Source organism: Penicillium digitatum, chromosome 4 (assembly GCF_016767815.1).
Source record: "Penicillium digitatum chromosome 4, complete sequence".
Lineage (NCBI taxonomy): Eukaryota > Fungi > Ascomycota > Eurotiomycetes > Eurotiales > Aspergillaceae > Penicillium > Penicillium digitatum.
Window position 1 is genome coordinate 3524887 of NC_089387.1, and position 20367 is coordinate 3545253.

Consider the following 20367-nt stretch of genomic DNA (forward strand, 5'->3'; position numbering starts at 1 on the left):
AGCAAGCAAAACTAGATTCTCCGAGGAAATTCGCCAAATGATTTCAAATAACTCTCCACCATCTAGTACTACAGCACTCCGCACTGTAGACTACTTTGAAACGTGCATTCTGCCACGGGAATCTGGTTTCTCCGCGGCCGAGCCGAGGCACATCTTCGTCCGGGGAAGACCAGTCGGCTTCGGTCTGTCGGTGTCTATCATTTGGAGATCTTCAGACTTAATTTTCTTACTGGACTATTGTTTCTTTAACATCTTATTCTTGGTTGCTGTCCTGTCTCCTACTTCTTCTTTCTCTTCTTCACCCCCCATCTTCATCCCTACCTCTTTCCCCGCTCCAAACCGTCCACCATGTCCCCCTCCATCCCCTCCACCCAGCAGCTGAAAGAGGAGATCAAGGTTGTTGAGACCAAGGCTGTTAATCAGACCATTGTACAGCTGCGTTCTCTCGCAGCTGGTGCCGCTGGTGGTCTCTGCGCTGTGGTCGTCGGTCACCCGTTTGATCTGGTGAAGGTGCGCCTACAGACGGCCGAGAAGGGCATTTACTCAGGTGCCATGGACGTGGTCAAGAGGACAATTGCCCGTGAAGGATTTGCTCGTGTATGATCAACAAAAGCACGTTGAATATCAGCGACTGAACTGAGAATGGTTTCTATAGGGATTGTATGCCGGTGTCTCCGCACCGCTTGTTGGAGTTACTCCCATGTGTAAGTTATCTATCATTAGTTGTATTGGGCTCTCACATGAGCAATTGGTCGAGACATGAGTTAATTCAGTTCTGTCTCACAGTTGCTGTCAGCTTTTGGGTACGTTTTTTTTTTTGGCTCCTCTTTTCTCTTGGAGCCTAGAGCCAGCCGCGATTGCCCAGTCGGAAGCAATGCTAACAATACATTAGGCTTACGACGTGGGCAAGACCCTCGTGGAAAAGCTCTCCATCGTCCCCATCAAGAACGACACCCCACAGTACTCCATTGCACAGATCTCTTCTGCGGGTTTCTTCTCCGCCATCCCGATGACTCTGATCACGGCACCCTTCGAGCGTGTCAAGGTCCTCCTCCAGATCCAGGGCCAGAAGACTCTGGCCCCGGGTGAGAAGCCCAAGTACTCTGGCAGTATGGATGTCGTGCGCCAGCTGTACAAGGAAGGTGGTGTTCGCAGCGTGTTCCGTGGCAGCGCTATGACGCTGGCGCGTGATGGTCCCGGCTCGGCCGCCTACTTCGCGGCCTACGAGTACATGAAGCGCTCCTTGACTCCCAAGGATGTTCAAGGCAATGTGACAGGCGAGCTATCCCTATATGCCGTTGTGTGTGCTGGTGGTGCTGCCGGTATTGCCATGTGGATTCCTGTCTTCCCCATTGACACCGTCAAATCCCGCCTGCAGAGCGCATCGGGAAAGCCTACCGTGGGTGGCGTTATCCGCTCGATATACGCTAGTGGTGGTTTCAAGGCCTTCTTCCCTGGGTTCGGACCGGCTCTCGCCCGTGCGGTGCCTGCTAATGCCGCCACTTTCCTCGGCGTCGAGCTGGCACATAAGGGTATGAAGAGATTGTTTGACTAAACTTGATGAGAATGCTTCTGTGTGTACATACCATGATTGATCTCTATTTGCAGCGTTCTGTGTCCCATCCACGGATGGTTATCAGCGACCATGATTTGATTGGTTCGCATCCTTCTGATCACGTCTTGTGTCATTTTGGACATTTAGTTGATTTCTAATATTCTGTAGAAAGGCCTTTTTTCAAGGTGTGATCTCTGGGAGTTGGCCATGTCATATCAGATCTACAATGTACGCAAGATTTGCCCATATTGATAGAAGCAAATTTTGTCAGCCAACAAAATTTATAGGAATTTATCAATGGGATTTAAGCAGGATTTAAGCAGCGTACACACATTTTCCCTGAGACCATTGAGGCTCAATCGGGTCTACTTTCCCGCTCTATATCTGCGCTACCTCCGAATGCGGTTAAGCAGGGGGCACCGGCATGTTAGCGCTAAGTCCAAGCTTTAGAGCACGTTCATAGGCGAGGCTGGTTCGGGGGCGATGCCTGGTCGGAGGAACTGGATGCCGACGATTTAAGGGGGTTCTATATTTATACTAAGTAACCAGGATTTGAAGGGTTGGAAATCAAATAGTCAACCTATGTTGCATGGTCATTTTAGCAGAAAGAAAGGAGAGTGTTCAAGTTCCAACTGCAACTGGGAATGAGGCTGATCAAAGGGGTACATGACAGGTACCTCAACTTGTAGATGAAGCACCAGCAAAATTTAAGTACTGCAAGAGTATCCGTCGACTCCGGCGCTAGTGGTCTGCTGCCTGCCTTTGTATCAAATAAAACCCATCTTCCTCTCCATCTCATCTTTACTCTTCCAAATTTTCCATCTAATTTCCATCTCATTTATATACAAATTTATTGGTTCACTCATAGTGTTGGCTTCATTATGTCCGTCACGAATGTCCTGATGCGTCGGGGCACTGAGCTTGCTGTCACTCATGTGCAGTCCGGCAAGCTTGAGCACCAGCAGCCTAATGAAGGCTTGGTGGCTCTGTTTGCTATCACTGCTATCTTAATTGGTATTGGTTTCTGGGCTGTAAGTCAGAAATGATTCTCCACAGATATAACCTCGTGGAACTAATACCCGACAGGTTGAGTATACCTACGGGATGGTGATCTCCACTCTGGCCGCAGTTGAAGATACATACCCTGATATCTACGTGCGCATTGTTCCCAATCCCGATACTATCAAGCCAACCGACGAGGAAGATCTTGAGCTGGTTGCGGCTACCCCTCCAAAGCCTATCACCAGCAAGCTGCGCACTACTGTGAAGCACCTGCGCTCCCGTGCGGGGTTCTGGTCTCGCTTCCGTGGAATGGGTATGTTTGTGGCCTACACCGCAGCCCGTGGCTTCCTTTCATCTTTCATCCCCGTTTCTTCCACTTCATACCTGAGCCAGTGTATCATCCAGTCTATCCTGAGCGTTCTCCTGGCTACTTGGCAGATGGCGTGGGTGCACATTGTCATCTCTGAGCCCTCCCCAAAGCGCTTCTACCAGCGCATCCCCAGTTGTAAGACTTGGATTAAGATTGCTCCGGCTGCTGCTCTCCAGGATGTTCTGACTGCTGCTGCTTTCTTCATCCCCATGGCTATTGCCAATTTTGCTGGCTTGCTCGATGTTGTCAGCGATCAGGAGGTCCCCCCTCTGGTGGCCCTCTATCGCTTCATGAGTGTCTGTGTGATTCCTGCTATTCTGGCATTTTTGATCTCTATGCCTGCTCGTGTCATCTTTGTCCGTGTGGCTGCCTCCATGCTTCCCGAAGAAGATGAGACTATTGTACCATTTGATCGCTCTTTCGGGGGTAAAGTCAGCCCTACGATAACCGGTGGCAGCGGCAAGATTGGCCTGATGGATGCATGGACTACCTTTGACTGGGCTGCCCGTGTTCGCTTTGCCAAGGTTGTAGGTAAGACTTTTGCTATGGAGGTGGCGCTTGGTATCTTCGCTACTTTGCTTCTTGGCGGACAGGTCTTTTGGATTATCAAAACTGCCAAGCCCGTTGACTCTGATGCTTCTGGGATGCAAATTAGCTGGGAGTAAAAAAAAATAAAAAAACGTTCAGATCCGATGAATCTCAGGGGGTAATTTGTGAAGAATGCTAGGACGTAATTAATGCCTTTGCTTTATCTATTTCACTGGAAGAGATTGAAATAACTGCCCCATACAATGATCTTTGAACGTCCTTGTGGACTAGATCCAAATATCCTGACGTCCTAAGGTCCTCAAAACATGTAGCTAATTACGTGCCCATGGTGTATACCGCCTCCCCATCCAGGCCATTTAAAACCCCGCTTTGGCCTTACCGCTTTTATTTCTTTTTACGCCCCTCACCTTCTGCTCTTTGCCCTCCCCTTTTGACATTGAAGTCGGCTTCGGATATCATCCGAAATCCACATCTCCATTTGTCTGCTTTTTCTTCCCCAACCATTAGCATGGCGACCTCTCCCGCTGGGCGCATGCTGTCCCGCCAACTGCAGCAGATGCAGTCTGATAAGGACATCCCCGGCATTAGTTGTGGCTTGGTTGATAACAACGTTTTCGAATGGGAGGTTATGCTCATGATATCGGACGATGTGAAGCTGTATGGAGGTGTGTCACTATTTGGTTATATCTGGATTTGAAGTCGAATTCCGGGGCTGGTGCCGTGGCGATCACAACGCCGCCTGGGAAGACATGTTATCCTGCCACAAGTTTGTTGAAGAAAACTGACAAGTTTGCTTATCTAGGTGGTTTCTTCCGGGCTCGACTCTCTTTCCCAACAGAATACCCTCATCGGCCGCCAAAGATGAAGTTCGAATCTCCTATCTTCCATCCAAATAGTATGTGGCTCCGGTTGAACCAGTTGTCAAAGACAAATTACTTACAAGTCACTGCGCCTGGACAGTTTACGAGAATGGTGATGTTTGCATTTCGATTCTGCACCCACCTGAGGAGGATAAATACGGGTATGAGTCGGCTGCAGAACGCTGGTCTCCTGTGCAAACCCCCGAGACTATCCTACTGTCTGTCATTTCTATGCTTTCTAGCCCGAACGATGAAAGTCCAGCGAATGTGGAAGCTGCTCGACTATGGCGAGAGGACCCTGCGGAGTTTAAGAAGCGCGTCCGTCGGTGTGTCCGTCTCACGTTGGACGACTAGTGCACGATTTAACATTTCACGGCAATTTAAGATGGCGGGCTACGATCTGATTTAACATGGGGCTGCCGGGGTTCCTTTTTTTTTTTCTCTTCCTTGTTCAATGTACCGCGGCGAGCGGTGGTTCTCTTCTTTGCATAGAGTGAGCAATGCTTTGCCATGCGCTCGATCTCATGTCCCTTTGCGGTGCATTTCTTTGCGATTTTTCATGACGGCTGGAGTTTCACCCCGAAATTTTTGTTTCACTGATTTGGAATCATCACTCTTTTTTTGGCAGAAATTCAGGATTTTCAACGTAAATATCATCACCAAAGCAGAGTGGTCATTGATTCTTGGATATTCATTCATGATTACCTGATTAAGCAGAATCCACATTGGCATAGCAAAACTACTGGAAAGACAGAACCCAAAAGAAAACCAAGAGGACACGCAACAAGAGGAACCAAAGCGACTATGTGCGGTTCTCGGGCACGAATCGCAGAGAAGGGAGGAAGATTCCGGGATGGAAGATGGTGAAGGTTAGACAAGCCAGAGCAATCATCCTTATTAAAGCGTCAGACGTGATTTCCAAGAGTTTTGAAACGAACCAAGAGACCACTTACATTCCATCCAAGACAAGGAACTCGTTCTCCTTCTGCATCAGTGGGTTTCCCCAGCCACCAGCCATCTCCGGGATACTAGCTATCGTGGTCAGCAAAGTGCCTTATTTTGGCCTCGGAACATTGGCTCATACCGGTAAATGCACCGAATCAAGACTGTGATGTAGGCAATGACCTCGGCACCCACGACTAACGGCATCCACCTGAGAACAGTTGGTGACACATCACGGCTCTTCTCACTGGAAAACCCATCGCCATGGTTGAAGATCCTCCAGAAGAAGACCACCGCAAAAAATCCACACACAACCATGGTTGCAACCTGGAAGGCGATACCAGCGATGATGATGTTGTCACCTGTCTTGAGCATTGAAAAGTCGTCATTGCCAGCAGCCGCAGCGACACCACCCCCTGCAGCCTGCAAAAGGAGAGATCCAATATCGCATCCGATGAAGACCCAGGTGAACAGACGTGGCTTCAAGATTGAGTATTCGGGTCCTAAGCTCAGAATGATATGCTTCAATGTTAGGTAAATACCCGCCGCAACGAAGGTCGGCGCGAGCACCAGACACACAATCTGAAGCTTGAAAGCAGATCCAGACCATGGGTTATTATGCATGAGCACTCGGCCAATGTATCCAGCCATTTCCATAAATGTGCCAATGAGGAGAGCCGTCAAGAATGTCCATGTTCGAAAGTAGACGCCGAGACCGGTTTGGCATATTCCGAGCAGGCCAAATAAGACGGTCAAGAAGATGTTTCCGCCGAAACTGGGGTAATAACCGTATGTTGTGAGTTCAACAGGACAGAGGGGGCCTACTTCAGAGCAAGTAGCATAGCTCGCCATATTTAGTGAGAGACTTGTATTTATAAGGAAAGAAAGCTGGGGGAGAGGGTGTTAGACCTAGGAGTGAGATAATAAGACTAAAAGAAAAAAAAAAAGGGTCTATAGTCTCTCATAACTCAGCCCAGAAAACCCCGGAGGATTTGATATCAAATCATAAAATCATCATCTTCCGCGGTGAATACGAAAGGACCGCAACAACAGTTCTAGTAGGTGGAGCTCTGTATTAAACTCAACAAGATAAAGACTCCAAACTGCTATTGGTTATTGTCGTTCTTGCCCGTTCTCGTTCTCGTTCTCGTTGTCCCCACGTCGCTTACATCGGATCCACTTGCTTTTCGACAAGGCGCTTTGATCCTGTCGGAGAATTACTCCTTTTGGTTCAGGATCTTTTGGAAGATCGTTAAATGATCAATTTCTCTGTCTCGAATCCATCGATTTCTTTAAATTGTCGACCAGGATTGAGTTCATGCCCTCTCTAGGGCTCTATTCACACATGTGATCAGCCAAAGACTGATGCCTACTTGCGTACGGAGCATTGGTTGTTATAGACAGCGACAGCTTTTTGAACTATCACGTATCAAATGAGATCAATCTGACAATTGAACAGAAGACTGAACATGTTTAAAAAGAACTAAAACACACAGAAGAGAGGAATCAAGACATTACCCTTTTTTTTTATAGTTCCAGTCCACGTGACCCTTCCGCATCATCTTCTTCTCTCCCGCGCTTTGGACTCTTCCACATCTTAAAGGATCTGAGCCAATCGGTTACATGGACCCTCAGGTATCGAGGTTTCTGAGATGCCTCCTCGCCGAGCGCATACAAAATCTCGCCAAGGCTGCGACCAGTGCAAGAGACGTCGCGTCAAGGTTAGTGATGGAAACTCGGGATGGCCCCCATAGTTCGCTTTGGGCTCCATCAAATGACGAGACTGACAACTGCAGTGTGACGAGAAAGGGCCACCGTGCTCCAATTGTATATCGCGGGAACTCTCATGCACATATTTCAGAGCGCCATCCCGGCCCGATTCACGAGTAAGCCAATCCCCTGGCCAGTTGGCTATTCTAGACCCAACTTCCGTGCGGCCGAGGATTCCTAGCCTAGCAGCTTCCTTTTCTCCACCCATTTCAGGGGTGCGAGATTTGGAGCTTATGCATAAGTTTTCCACCGAAACTTTCAAAAGTCTTTGCTCTTCTGACTCGGAGCATTTTGTCTGGCAAATTGCCATTCCTCGCCTGGCTCTTCAGCATGATTTCTTAATGAATGGCATTTTGGCCCTGGGGGCACTTCACATTGCCGCAACAATTGAGTCGCCGGCATCGCTAGTCTACATTGACACCGCTTTGCAATATCACAATCTCACATTTGCGCCCTATCGCGCAGCTGTTGACAGCATCAACCCACTAAACTGCGAGGCTGCGCTGGCGCAGTCCATTATCACCACCGTTATAGGCATTGCTCTGCCAAGAGTTACTGCTGCTCGTGGAGAAAGCTCAAGCCTAACGGAGAACATTGTTGTCGTATTTGAACTCTTGCAAGGTGTGAAGAAAATCCACCGGATTGGTGAATCTTGGAGCAAATTAGAGCTCTTTTCTCGTCGAAGAAACTTTTGGGATACTGGATCAGTCAGCCTAGATAGCGACACGCGGGATGCCCTGGAGCGACTCGACGCCTTGAATGACAGAACCATCGCCAGCATCGGTCCCGATCAGCATCAGGTCAACAAAGATGCTATTGTCTACCTACGGCACTTCTCAAACAAAGTTGCCAATTTCGTTGACGCTGCCAACGTCCTGGCTTGGCTCGCTATGATCGACAAGGAATTTGTGGACAATGTGCGACGCCGACAGCCTTTAGCATTGTTGATCCTCATGCATTGGGGCGTGTTGCTCGGGGAGCTTGATGGTCAACATTGGTGGGCTCGAGACTCGGGCCGGGCATTGGTAACCGAATTATTGGATGCACTACATCCCGGAGACATGGAATGGGCTAACGCTGTGGCTTGGCCCCAGAAAAAAATGGGACTCTGACAAGATTTTCAAAATCAGATCGTCAATGGATTTGGAGCCCAAATTGCTGAAATCTGCCAGATACTTCTTCCAAAATAGTATATTCCGAGCCAACGGCATTATTTGATGTGGCACTCCAATCAAAGACTCGAGGCACGGGAATTTGAAGGAAATCTCGAGCCTAGGTTAAGTGAGCTAGCCGCCCTTGCGATTAACTGGTTTAAGGTAAACTTACAAGCTCCATAGTAGCGACTTCAGATGCGGTCGTATAGAACGCTGGACCGGCATTTGGGTTTGGTATACGAGCAAGGACTCTTTTTCCATCATTCATGATCAAACGGAAGACCTTATTATATCCTCCCTCGGCCAGCTTCGTTATAGAGATGCAGCTGTCTGATCGAACGGCTTTGGCCGCGAGGCTTTGGAGCCCAGCAACGTCAAAGGCCTTATACCTATCCCTGAGCTGTTGTTCTTCATCCCAGAGCCATCGTCCACTCGTATAACGGAAGAAGTGCTCGTGATCAGGATTTAGCGTTGTCATTTGCTCAGAGAGACTCGTGATCGTGCGAACGACGCGAAACGGAAGGGTAGTGGTCGTTGATTGTAACCGCGGTAGTGGCGAAACGAGGAGGGCAAGTATTCGTGGTTGAAAACAACAAGCTGAAAGTGCACGACGTCCCATGTCAATGTTCATTGCTCCTTGTCTGGTTGAGAACGGTTCAGAATCATTTGCGCCGGAGGCTAGGTGTAGCCGCTGAATGTCTTGGCGCTTATATGTCACATAAGCCGACTGCAATTAATTTATAATAGTAGAACAAGAAAACGAATGCAACCATATTTACAGGGATGGCTGCATGTGACGGACATGAAAGGGCCTACAATGTGATGGAATCGACTTAGCGTATCACTTTTTTGATGTTGGTCATTCCGGTGACGCTTTGAACGGTCAGCAACTAATTGCGGAGGATATTGGGTCTAAGGGTTATTCGTATTCAATTGAAAAATGCGTTGGAGTATTGAGGATGCAGTACCGTAGTGATCCATCAGCAATATTTGTTTCTGGTGTATTGATTAGATGTCGCAAAAATGCGTCGTTTTCGTTGTGTGGGCTCATCGTTGAGGTTGTTCCTACCATCGACGGCCGCTGTCCAAGCCTGAATAACTTCGATCAGCATTGACTCCCCACCATGCATCTAGATCTCCCCTCTGACCTGGTCTGTTTTACGTCTGAGCCCTGAACGGTAAGGGAGCTATTTTGATTGGCCTTCAATGTGACGCAATATCTAGAAAGCGCGTGGGCTGTAATTAGCACCAACTTTTAAAGTTAAACACCATCTTTTTTTTTTATCCCATCCTAAGCGCCCAGGCATTCTTTGGCCATGTGTTTAGGAATATAAGATTTGAAATGTTCCTATTGAGATTCAGGTAAACGAAGTTTTTTTGAACATTCAGTCGGTGATATTCTAGCAATACTTCATCACAATGTAAGATACAGCAGTGACTTCGGGCGATCCAAAAATATAACGTTGCTAGATGCCTATTTCCATTAAAACCCTTCGTGCATTCACAGATGGAATACCTTGGGTGAAGATATTTAAGAAAGCTGAAAATACGATGTTCGAAATCAGTGTTAACTCCACACTCTCTCGCTCTATTTGCCAGAGCCCCACCTGGAGTGCACTAGTCCAGATTAGGATAGCGGTCCGCCCAGATCACACCAACCAGTGTACTTTGATAAACTACGGTAAATTACTACAATTTCATTACTAAAAAAGACATTATTCTTGGCAACCACCGGTTTCTCTCTGTTAGAAATTGACAGAAATCTGACTGTATGAAATGTATTGGTTGAAATGACAGGTATCAAAATTCTCTAAAATATCTAAGAATGACGAAAATCCCTATTTATGCAATCTGTGTGGGATCTGGATTACGAATCTTCGTACTTTCGTTGTGGGATAGCCGAGTCCACCGAGGTCACATGTGGTTTCCACCATGTATTGCACCTGGTGTTCTGACAACGTAGGAGTAAACAAAGAAGTCATGTGACTTCTAACAGTGCTCTATAGAGTGCGGACCTTGTCTACTTTCTATAGGACGATGTGGCCATTGAATCTGGAACAAATGCCGAGATTGTACGCAAACGAGGGAGTTGTTTTGCTATGTGGAGCTTACAGAACTCAGAAAAGTAGATGTAAAGCCTCTGGCTAACCTTTGTTCAATTTCCTTTGGTTATTTCTCATCCTGGCTACGAGCAAAAAATCATTGGACCTGCGTTATTGAGGCACTGGCCCAGTCCGTTGCAGTAAACTTGGCTTATTTGAATCAACTAGTGCTTCCAAGCGGGAAATTTCGTCGCAAGGATAAATCCAATAAAGAGTGATTGAGTACGCGCCACGATAGGCGTAGTGGGGACTATAAGAAGGAGGTATCTTGGGGGAACCATATTGGTCCCAACGTCTCATGTATCTCAAAAAGAACCAGAGTGACAAGTCTGGTGACCGGTCTGCAACCTCCATTTCCCCCCGAACCCCCATTTTTAAATCCGAGCTCTCTCCCTTCCAGTCCCGAGGACATCATGGGTCCGTGTCAAATTCAGAGCATCTACCTCATGCTTACACACCTGAATGCTCAGTGGTCCACTCACCTGTTTGAGCCAGTAAGATCTCCCACAATCAAACAACCAGTTCCGAGTTCCTACTTGAATCAACTCAGCAAGAAAGCACTGCGGTCTGCTGCGATCTTGGGTGAAGATGATCTTTGGAAACTCCCGCTGGACTGCAGGCGTGGCATTTTCTAGGCCCAGTCGAAAGACATCATCAAAGGTAATCGGGTGATAAAGCTGGGAGCCAACCTGGACAATGCCCGTCGTCCGTGCTGCTGCGTGCAATAGACATGCACTTGCTACAAGGTCCACGGGGATCTCGTCCAGGATGTTGGTGCCTGTTTGATATCCTTCGGTGGCATGCCAAACTTGTGTGGCACCCCGATCAGAGAACCAAAGCCTAGTAAACTTGGTGAGAGGCGTGGAGTCCTCCGATCCATATAGCGGGTAGGGATGTCTGAGCGCAGGTCCGAAGATTGTTGGCCGTAATAGTAGAATCGGAAGAAGAGGGAAGCGGTTGAGCAGCAGACGCTCCATAAGATGCTTGGCTTGGGTGTAGGTAGACGAGAATTTGCCCGCGTGTGGTGATGTCCCCAGCGTCAAAATGGATGCCAGCTCTTCTTCTGGATCTTCTTCGCCTCCCAATTGATAAATCCGCTCTAAAACTGAACCATCGGGAAGATGGCTATTGACATATGACGTAGAGATCTGGATGAGGAGTTTCAGTCGCCGGAATCCAGAGGCGATCCGTGCCATTTCTAACGCAGGGAGGCAATTGCTTTCTAGAGCATCACGAATAGGACCTTCAAGCTTGATCTTGGCTGCTGCGTGAATGACCAGTGTCACTTGATCTTGAAGTTGCGCGAGGACATCGGGCTCAATACCAAAATCGACCATTTTCATATCACCAATCACAAAGTCGACTTTCCTTGTGGCTAAAATAGCCTGTGCATGATTTGGCATCGATTCTCTCAATTTTCCAACTGCCTGCGAGGAGTCCCCTCGAACCAAGACGAAGATCTTGCGAGTGGGCAATTGTAAAGCCAACTTGTACAGGAGACAACCTCCTAAGCACCCAGTCCCTCCAGTGAGGAAGACTGTATGGCCCTCGAATATCTTTCCATATCCTGCTCGCACGACTTCGTCGGCATGTGATATTTCTGCGGTGGAAGCTGATGACATTGAATAGACTGGGTGAGAGATCCGGGTGTAGAGTGTTGCTAATGTCTCTATAGAAGTATCTGTAAAATAATGACACAAGGGAATGGCTGGAGTTGCGATAATGTCGGAAGGTAATTAGAATGCCGTAGCATCTTTTATTCAAACCTGGAACTCGACTAACTGGTAGGACAGGACTTGATGTAACTCTTACATTTGTACAGTCTTGAATGCTGGGGTTTCTTTCTCTGGAGCCGCAGCCCGATGGTGTGGCCATCGGCCCTGGTTTGGCCGACAAGGGTGGCAACCTCCTGGGATATGGAACGGGGGTTTCGGTCTTAATTAGAATAACACAATGGCCCTGGAGGCAGATCTGTGCTTTCGCGCCATTTGCTGCCGAGGTTCAATGTGATTGTGTGACATGAAGAAGAATTGCGTCGCAATTCCTCAAGATCTGGCCCAAGGGGCACAGCTATAGCTGCATTCCATTTGCCAGAAAAATGGCATGCTCGGAGCAAGTGCATCCATTCGGAACAGCCCACAGCTGATTAACGGGTCGTACAAGTCCTCGTCCTGAAAAGATTCCAAGAGAGATTCCGCCTACATATGATGCGATGAAGAACTAGGTTTCGTAATTGAATCATTGAAGTATATGCCTTCCACTTCCGATGAACGCCGTGGAGAAACCTATGTGCTGTTGATTGGTGTAATACGATCCAATCCTATCTGTACATGAAAGATTATAGACATCGGCCGGGGCAAAGCGATATTAAGTGCGCCAAAGAATCTTGGCTTCTCCCTTCGAGAGTAGTTGATAATGGGCGAAACAGTTGTCACCAATCAGAAGCCCTTGCTTCCACCGCTACACCAGCAGCGTACATCTCCGTCACGCTCAATCTGGACGAGAGTATCCGTATTTTTCTCTCGAAGAAAGTCGACAGTTCGTTGACGAACGTCTTCCAAATCTGCACCGCGAGAAGCGATCACGTGGATCACCCCGAAAATGTTCTGGGCTTTTTTCTCGTGTGTATGTTCGTGGCCGTGGTGCTGCTCATGATCATGACCATGATGATGATGATGATAATGATGTTGGCTGTGGCTATGGCTATGATCATGGTGATTCTCACAATCCTCATGGCTGGAATGATCATGTGAATGACTATGCCCGGAAGACACCGCTCCTGTATCATCAAGCCAGAATTTAGGCGCCGTATAACTAACCACGCCTCGCAAAGTGCTGACTCCTGCTAGTGTTTCCCGGAGATTATATTCGGTGTCGGCTGGCAGAGTGAGTAGGAGTGTCTTGGCCGTACTGCAAACCAAAGGAACGGCCGAGGCGAAGATCAAGATGGCGATGAAGCATGATGCCAAAGGGTCGTAACCGGCCCAGCCGGAGTAGTGCACGAGAATGGTTGAGATGACAACTGCCACTGAACCAAGTGTGTCGGCAAGAATGTGCAAGAAAATGCCGTGCATGTTCTCATTGCCATGAGAATGATCGTGGCCATGGTCATGGCCGTGATGAGCATGCCCATGCTCGAAGCTGAAGATTCCGACCAAGTTGACTGCCAGGCCAGCAATGCTGACGATCAATAGCTCACCTAGACGATGCATCTCACTCCCCGATGAGAGCCGTTCCACCGCTTCGTAAATGATCTCCACGCTGATAATCCTGCACATTGTTAGGATTTGACCTTACGCACCGCGTTCACAACAACACTCACATGAGGAAAATCCCATTGGCAAACCCTGACAAAGTATCAACTTTTCCATAGCCGTAGGGGAATCGAGCATTTGGGGGCCACTTGCTCATGACAGCGGCACATAAACCAACAACAAGCGCAAGACAATCAAAAAACATGTGGATACTGTCACTAAGCAGCCCCAGTGATCCAGTCAGGAACCCATATGATAGTTGAATAAGCATAAAAGTGAAATTCAGGCTGCAAAAAATTAGCTGTAATTTAAGAGTGACAGCCTTTAGATTTTGAAACTCACCACATAAAGTAGAAGATGCTACGAGAGTCCTTCTCCTTGAGAATGCTGTGCAGTAACGGATATGGTTCACTTTTATGGAGAAGCCACTTTGATACCCGGGAGGATTCCAAGGTAGTGTGTGAATGTGAATGGCTGTGCGTGTGGTTATGCGCATGCGCATCCATATGCTGATGAATATCATCCCTTCTAGAGGCGAAGAAAGAGGCCGTAGCCAAGATACCACGTATGGCATAAACCATGAGCAAGTCATCCTGAGCATGTGGGGAACAAAGAAAAGCTGCGGCTGCAGCGCAAATGGCGAGTCCGATCTTTTTGGGAGAGCGGAGACTCGGGGACAGGGGAATCATGAGAGAAACGGCAAAAATACCCATAGGTATAAGAAGATACATCAGCTCCAAGACACTGAAGACAAACCCTCGGTTGAAAAGCATGGTGAGAAGTGCAAGGGAGGACCCGGCTATCACGGCCAATGGTGCGTCAGTTGTGACCGTAACGGACGAGTGACCCGAGTGTGAAGCTTTGCTTTGTGCAGCAACAAGACCTGGCTCAGGAATAGTTCCATTGCGACGGAGCGAAGGGAATGGGGGTGGGGCAATAAACACAGATGCCAATAGGGCAGCATATCCACTGACCGGGGAAATATCCCAAGGATGGTTTAGCCCGAGGATGCTCGACGTAATGACCACCAATAGTAGGGCAATGGATAGGACCTTGCGACTGTATTTCTCCTGAGTGCGCGAGGCCCCAATCATGATAGCTGGGACCCGCGATGCTATCGCAAGGAGCAGTGAAAGCGCAACCAAAAAACCTCCGACCTTGAGTGCTGCAAATATTGGCAATGCCACAGAGACAATTTGCGAAAGTAAGGCTTGGACGCTTTTGACATTCAATTTCGGCAAATTAACGGACAAATTTGTGGAAGAGCCAGCCTTTTGGTAGTTGATCCGTAGTATTTGACCACAGCCGAAGAGGATAAGGGTGGTCGCTGTTAAAAGGCAGGTCTTTTGACCAACTTGTCCGATAGACATACTCGCTGTCGTACCAGGTATAGCTTCACTGGATAGCTCTTGTATTTGGGAGCATTTTCTCTGGTACCAAGAAAGCACAACCCACGGCAGCACGATGAGTGTACTAGTCAAAACCTCGTGGCTGTGACTGGGGTCAGCTATTACTCGCCAATCACATTCTAGCCCACATACATTTTCTCTTTATTGTAATCATCGTGTATAGTGGTATCTGTAGATAGGATTCCGTAAAGACCATTGGGATCTTTTAAATGGTGGTCATCTAGCACATCATGGTGAAGAGATGACACACTATGGTTATGATTGTGGTATGCACTAGAGTGGTGCGAGTGCGTATGGTGATCGTTGCTTGATGCTTGATGTGTATGTCCATATGAATAACTTGATTTGACAGCATTGATTGGTTCGGGGTGTTCAGGAAGGTTGGCATTGTCTTGCTGTGAGAGGGGAGGTGGAGGTTGCGCCCAGTGGTTAGATCGAGAGTGGCCATGGCTGCGACTATGACCATGGCTATGGTTGTGTCCATTGGAGCGTGGTGCGAGGTCCACGCTCAGCGACGGTGCCACCGTTGACATGGTCTTCAGATGCTGACGATGCGCCCAGCTGCAAAGACCAGCAAACAAGATAGGAGATGGGGCACTGCCAAGATATCGAGGGTGGAGCGGGTGAGAGCTCAGATCAGCGGGCAGGTTGTCAGCAGATACAGCATTACGGAATAGCCCTGAAGGGCTAGAAAGGAAATTGATATGATTGGGAAAAGTGAGCGCTAGTACAGGCTCAAACAGATTGCCACTGTCTCCGGGGAAAGCCCGTCATCCCCAAGGTTCTCGAAAGGAGAGTCACGTGAATCCTTATCAGATTACGTATCAACCATTTTGACGTGCTGTTGATGTTCCACCTTGAACTAACCCAACTGCTGTTGAACCCCTCATTGGCCATTGATGTTGTTGACAGTTGGTAAATACCATGAGTCAAATACTTAAAGTACCATTGCCATCATGATCGAGATCCTCGTCAGCATAGTGTTCTGCCTGTCTAGCGCCCTCACTGTGTTGATACTGTCACTCCCTTCGCAATATCATCCAGAACGAGCAGTATTTCCTTCAAGCTCCCATGAGACCAAAAGGCGCAAGATATGTGTTCAAATCCTTGTTCTTGGCGATATTGGCCGAAGCCCACGCATGCAGTATCATGCATTGAGCATTGCGAAACGTGGCGGGGAAGTGACGATTATTGGGTATAATGGTTAGTGTGAATGTCTTCACAGAGATTATCAGATAGGATCACTAACTTTCTTTTACCAAACAGAATCTGATCTTCACCCTGACATCATATCTAACCCCAACATCTCGATTGTTCCGCTTCGCCCGCATCCCGCTCTCCTACAGACTAGTCATAAGCTGCTATTTATAATTTACGGGCCCTTGAAAGTCTTGTTTCAAATTTTCTGTCTCTGGAAGTGTCTCGCATATAATACAAAACCGTCTCGGTGGCTTTTGGTTCAGGTATGTTTGTGAAAAGAAGGTCCCTCGATACTCATTCGAAGTGCTGACAGTCTCTCGCGACAATAAAAAGAACCCGCCTTCCATTCCTACGCTGGCTGTGGCCTCTCTTGTTTGTTTCTTGCGGCAAACAAGGCTAATCGTTGATTGGCATAATTTTGGGTATTCCATACTTGCGCTGAAACTTGGCCAAACCCATCCATTGGTGAAAATGTCGACATGGTATGAGAAAGTGTTTTGCAAATCTGCTTCGGCTCATTTGTGCGTCACCAATGCTATGGCGTCCGTTCTCAAGAGAGATTTCAACCTTACAGCCCCTATCCTGCCACTGCATGACCGCCCTGCCAGTCACTTCCATCCTATCCTCGATCCCAATGCACGGATGGATTCCCTCATAACCCTACCGGAAACTAAAGATTTTCAGTCATCTTTGAAAGCAGGGTCTCTCCGGGTTCTGGTCAGTTCAACGTCATGGACTGCAGATGAGGATTTCTCGGTTCTTATCGATGCCCTTCTTCGCTACTCTGAATTGGCTACCACAGTGCAGGCTCACCTCCCTGAGGTTTTGGCCATCATAACGGGAAAGGGCCCGCGAAAAGAAATGTATTTGGAACAGATTGCAGCTCTTGAAAAGTCTAGCAAGCTACAGAAAGTCACAATTCGAACTGCGTGGCTGACTGTACCAGATTATGCTCGGTTATTGGCATCCGCATCTCTAGGGGTCAGTCTACATACTAGCAGCAGTGGGGTGGATCTTCCTATGAAGGTTGTAGATATGTTTGGGGCAGGTCTCCCTGTTGTGGGATGGGATCGTTTCGAGGCATGGCCCGAGTTGGTTACTGAGGGCGTCAATGGGCTGGGCTTTGGAAGTTCAGAGGAGTTGGCCGAGCACTTGGTCGACCTGTTCGGCGAGAATGACAAATTAGAGAGTCTTCGCCTAGGTGCCCAAAAAGAAAGCTCTCTGCGATGGGATGATGAATGGGATCCTATTGCGGGATCCCTTATTGGGTTGACATAGATAGCTCCATGTAATAACATGAGATGTGATTCTCCGTTGGAACAAATTACGTGGCATTGTCATATTACATTTCATGCAAATACCACGTGCTTTTTGCAGCCGCTGGCCATCAAGGAGTCATTGCACATTTTACTCGAGGACTTCTAGTAACTGGCCTGGAATTTGGCTGCGCAGTACAAGCAGACATCAAAAGTCTCAAACAGAGCATCGAATGTTCGACCTTGTTTTCCCCCACGCATGCACGCCACGCGTTCTTCATCGAGGGCTTCTTTTCGACAGGCAAAACAGTACTTGGACATCCCGGGTTCTTGAATGGCAAGGAAGGACAACCCACATCGTTCTTTATGAATTTAAAAGGTCAGCATGTTAATATAAAATTTGAATTGTAATGTGACTTACCCCAAAGATGGCCATTGGCGCACTGAGCCAACTGGGCCGAGGGCCACCCAATTCCCGCATCGCAAATTTCGCACTTCTCGTAAATGTGACCCCCTGGGCCAGTAACTTGATCCATGTTCCTCGCAAATATCGGAGTGGGAATGCTGTTACATTTGGAAATCTCATCGCTCAGATCTGCGCCTGTCACAAACGCTAGACGCTCTAGAGACCGCCGAGTGTGAAGTCTGAGCGACTTGTCCTCTTCGCCCACAATGGCACGACAGGCAACGGCATAAATCAGTCGTTGACTCTCCGTGTCAGGTTCAATATTACCATCTTCACCAGGTAGAACGAAACGTATCACTTCTTCCGTCTGGTTGTGGTCGGAGGTTTGACCATCGGGTATGTGCGTTGCGAATAGGGCTTGAGTGTTCGTCGTGGGTTCACCTTCCTCTGAAAAGACAATCATAGACCTGTCGTCAGAAGTGATGCGATACTCGATCATGTCCGTGGGATGCGAAGTGAAGATAGCCGCAGTCATGTTGCGATAGGCTGCGAGTCCCCAGATCCTCGAGACTGACATTCCTCCCAAGTCGTGCTCCAAGTCATAATCATCCTGGAACTCTTCAATCATGCGTTTCCATTTTGGCTGTTGCATAGCGCTGTCATTTTGGAGTTGGTGAAGTTCTGTAACTAAGCCAATACCACCAAGTGTACCTAGGTGGAGCTTGCATATGTCGCTATGTTCATTCACGGAAGTGAGCATTGCTATGGCAGGTCAGCAGTGCTAAGATGGCCTTGTATGGTTTGCATAACATACCAAAAATCGGCTCCAGGTGCCTTGCTTGGTGGCCTTTGTTGTCCTCGGTTTCTGGCTCATAGATCGGGTAATCACGGAACTCGAAGACATCCGAGTTGGCACCGCTACCAGTGTACGTAGTGATAGGCATGGATATGGTGATGAAACCTGCCATGGCGCCCACTGCCAGAGCAATGGTTGTGGATAATCTCTGTTAGGTTTTTATTAGCGAAGCAGCCCATCCTAACACGGATTTAAGAGATATAGCGTACGGCATGTAGCCATCTAAGAGGACCAGCGATGTTGTGATATGCCCATTTCTCATTCGACTGATCCAAAGGATGTTCTATCAAATCTGTGACTAGCTTGTACTGTTGTGAGGTCTCCCCGAGCGAGCTTCCGAGAGCGACTTGAAGTTTCATTAGCCGAAGCTGTGTTCCGCATACCGCAGCTATCATGGCGACTGCGCATCCAAAGTTGCCTGGGCTGGTCGCGAATGAAGTCTGCCACGGACCACAGGCGAGCGCAGTAGTGCGTTGTCTCTCTTGGATTGCCGTCTCAAAGAGTGATCCAGAGCAGAGCGGACTATCCTTTGTTTCCAAATTCGTGAGAGAGTGAAGCGCCAAAATCTGAAGATCATAAGGCTTGGAAGGGCTGTTTATTGGGTCTGACCTGCGGACTTGCACCAGCATGACTTCATTAAAATCATTCACCACCGTTAGGAGTGGGATTCCCCAGCGACTTTCGTGGGAATGTAGAAAGGAAGAGCCCGCGGTAGGCGTTGAGGGCTTTAATGACTCGCACCAGGTGAAAGATCGAATGTTAACCTTGCGGAAGGCATGGCTATTTGGATCCTGTGATAGCTGTAGCTGTGACCAAAACACATGATTGGCGACAGCAACCCTAGTCCATTGCTTCTTAAGGCCAATGGGCTCCCAGAGGGACAATACTAGATTCGACGTCAGCACAGCTAGGACACTACGCCGATATTTGCCTAGTCCTGCTGGTGACCAAGCCAGACCGACGACATTGCTTTCTGAAAGGTCTGCGGCGACTGAAAAATCATCTCGATTTCCCGGAAGGTAGTTTGGCCATTCAGAGTTCGTAAATAAGTTCGCTCTAACACGAGTCATGAGCCAATCTTGGGTTGAGTTGGGGGCAGAATCACCATCCCTGCTGTTTTTTGGCGTCTGTAAAAAAACGTTAGTTATGTTCAGGCACATTAGATAACTAACTATAAGCATACCAGGATTTGGAAGTATTCACCCGCAGCGATAGCAAGCTCGCCGTCCGAGGACCAAGAGATGGCATCATGACAAGATGGAGATAATGACAGGGCCACAGGGTTCAACATGTTGTCAGATATCAAATCTTTTCTGTGCCGGCATTCCTGGTAAATAAAGGGCTTGCGAGGTAGAACATGAAGATATGAGGAAGAGAAACCAGAGATCTGCTTTTGTTTGGGTCGCATTCTGCAAAGTTGATTCCTGAGGAATCAGGCGCCAACAACCATAGATCTTGAGAACTTCAAGGATCACTTCAAAATTGGAAAATGGCAATTAACAATATAGAAGATACTGAAGACAACGATCAAAGGGGAGGAATGATAGACCAGTGGGTTTATGGAGATATTGAAAACACCTAAAAGAGGAAGAGGAGAAAAGAGAGTGAGAGAGTGATGCATGGTGTGCATCTACTTGGAAAGGCTCGGAAGGAAATAGGCGAAGAGATTGTATTTAAAAGCA

The 20367-nt window shown here is 48.0% G+C and overlaps 10 protein-coding genes across 10 annotated transcripts; 5 read left to right on the top strand and 5 right to left on the bottom strand.

The window, feature by feature from the left end:
- Positions 1 to 348: 348 nt before the first annotated feature.
- Pdw03_1191 (Mitochondrial carnitine:acyl carnitine carrier, putative) lies at positions 349 to 1555 on the top strand (the record flags this gene model as incomplete). Its single annotated transcript, XM_014679439.1, has 4 exons — positions 349 to 597; positions 656 to 704; positions 787 to 803; positions 893 to 1555. 4 exons carry the CDS (start codon positions 349 to 351, stop codon positions 1553 to 1555), a joined length of 978 nt encoding a protein of 325 aa, XP_014534925.1.
- Positions 1556 to 2436: 881 nt separating this feature from the next.
- On the top strand, positions 2437 to 3592 carry Pdw03_1192 (putative ubiquitin conjugating enzyme; the record flags this gene model as incomplete). The annotated part of the gene is made up of 2 exons (XM_014679440.1): positions 2437 to 2586; positions 2642 to 3592. The coding sequence occupies 2 exons, from the start codon at positions 2437 to 2439 to the stop codon at positions 3590 to 3592; spliced, it is 1101 nt and encodes a 366-aa protein (XP_014534926.1).
- Positions 3593 to 3984: 392 nt separating this feature from the next.
- Positions 3985 to 4690, top strand: Pdw03_1193 (Ubiquitin-conjugating enzyme E2 15; the record flags this gene model as incomplete). The annotated part of the gene is made up of 3 exons (XM_014679441.1): positions 3985 to 4141; positions 4279 to 4371; positions 4437 to 4690. 3 exons carry the CDS (start codon positions 3985 to 3987, stop codon positions 4688 to 4690), a joined length of 504 nt encoding a protein of 167 aa, XP_014534927.1.
- A 448-nt stretch (positions 4691 to 5138) lies between these two features.
- Pdw03_1194 (RTA-like protein) lies at positions 5139 to 6130 on the bottom strand (the record flags this gene model as incomplete). Its single annotated transcript, XM_014679442.1, has 3 exons — positions 5139 to 5229; positions 5290 to 5364; positions 5421 to 6130. The coding sequence occupies 3 exons, from the start codon at positions 6128 to 6130 to the stop codon at positions 5139 to 5141; spliced, it is 876 nt and encodes a 291-aa protein (XP_014534928.1).
- An 800-nt stretch (positions 6131 to 6930) lies between these two features.
- Positions 6931 to 8160, top strand: Pdw03_1195 (Aflatoxin biosynthesis regulatory protein; the record flags this gene model as incomplete). Its single annotated transcript, XM_014679443.2, has 3 exons — positions 6931 to 6999; positions 7075 to 7164; positions 7378 to 8160. 3 exons carry the CDS (start codon positions 6931 to 6933, stop codon positions 8158 to 8160), a joined length of 942 nt encoding a protein of 313 aa, XP_014534929.2.
- Positions 8161 to 8182: 22 nt separating this feature from the next.
- Pdw03_1196 (Aminoglycoside phosphotransferase) lies at positions 8183 to 8680 on the bottom strand (the record flags this gene model as incomplete). The annotated part of the gene is made up of 2 exons (XM_014679444.2): positions 8183 to 8320; positions 8375 to 8680. The coding sequence occupies 2 exons, from the start codon at positions 8678 to 8680 to the stop codon at positions 8183 to 8185; spliced, it is 444 nt and encodes a 147-aa protein (XP_014534930.2).
- Positions 8681 to 10678: 1998 nt separating this feature from the next.
- Pdw03_1197 (Male sterility, NAD-binding) lies at positions 10679 to 11926 on the bottom strand (the record flags this gene model as incomplete). Its single annotated transcript, XM_014679446.1, has 1 exon — positions 10679 to 11926. The coding sequence occupies one exon, from the start codon at positions 11924 to 11926 to the stop codon at positions 10679 to 10681; it is 1248 nt and encodes a 415-aa protein (XP_014534932.1).
- An 816-nt stretch (positions 11927 to 12742) lies between these two features.
- On the bottom strand, positions 12743 to 15500 carry Pdw03_1198 (CDF zinc transporter (Msc2), putative; the record flags this gene model as incomplete). The annotated part of the gene is made up of 5 exons (XM_066099837.1): positions 12743 to 12949; positions 13124 to 13574; positions 13627 to 13845; positions 13901 to 15049; positions 15100 to 15500. 5 exons carry the CDS (start codon positions 15498 to 15500, stop codon positions 12743 to 12745), a joined length of 2427 nt encoding a protein of 808 aa, XP_065957564.1.
- A 423-nt stretch (positions 15501 to 15923) lies between these two features.
- On the top strand, positions 15924 to 17445 carry Pdw03_1199 (Chitobiosyldiphosphodolichol beta-mannosyltransferase; the record flags this gene model as incomplete). The annotated part of the gene is made up of 3 exons (XM_014679449.2): positions 15924 to 16170; positions 16234 to 16430; positions 16501 to 17445. The coding sequence occupies 3 exons, from the start codon at positions 15924 to 15926 to the stop codon at positions 17443 to 17445; spliced, it is 1389 nt and encodes a 462-aa protein (XP_014534935.2).
- Positions 17446 to 17588: 143 nt separating this feature from the next.
- On the bottom strand, positions 17589 to 19976 carry Pdw03_1200 (Transcription factor IIIC, putative zinc-finger; the record flags this gene model as incomplete). Its single annotated transcript, XM_014679450.1, has 5 exons — positions 17589 to 17785; positions 17845 to 18591; positions 18644 to 18833; positions 18895 to 19812; positions 19869 to 19976. The coding sequence occupies 5 exons, from the start codon at positions 19974 to 19976 to the stop codon at positions 17589 to 17591; spliced, it is 2160 nt and encodes a 719-aa protein (XP_014534936.1).
- Between the last annotated feature and the right edge of the window lie 391 nt (positions 19977 to 20367).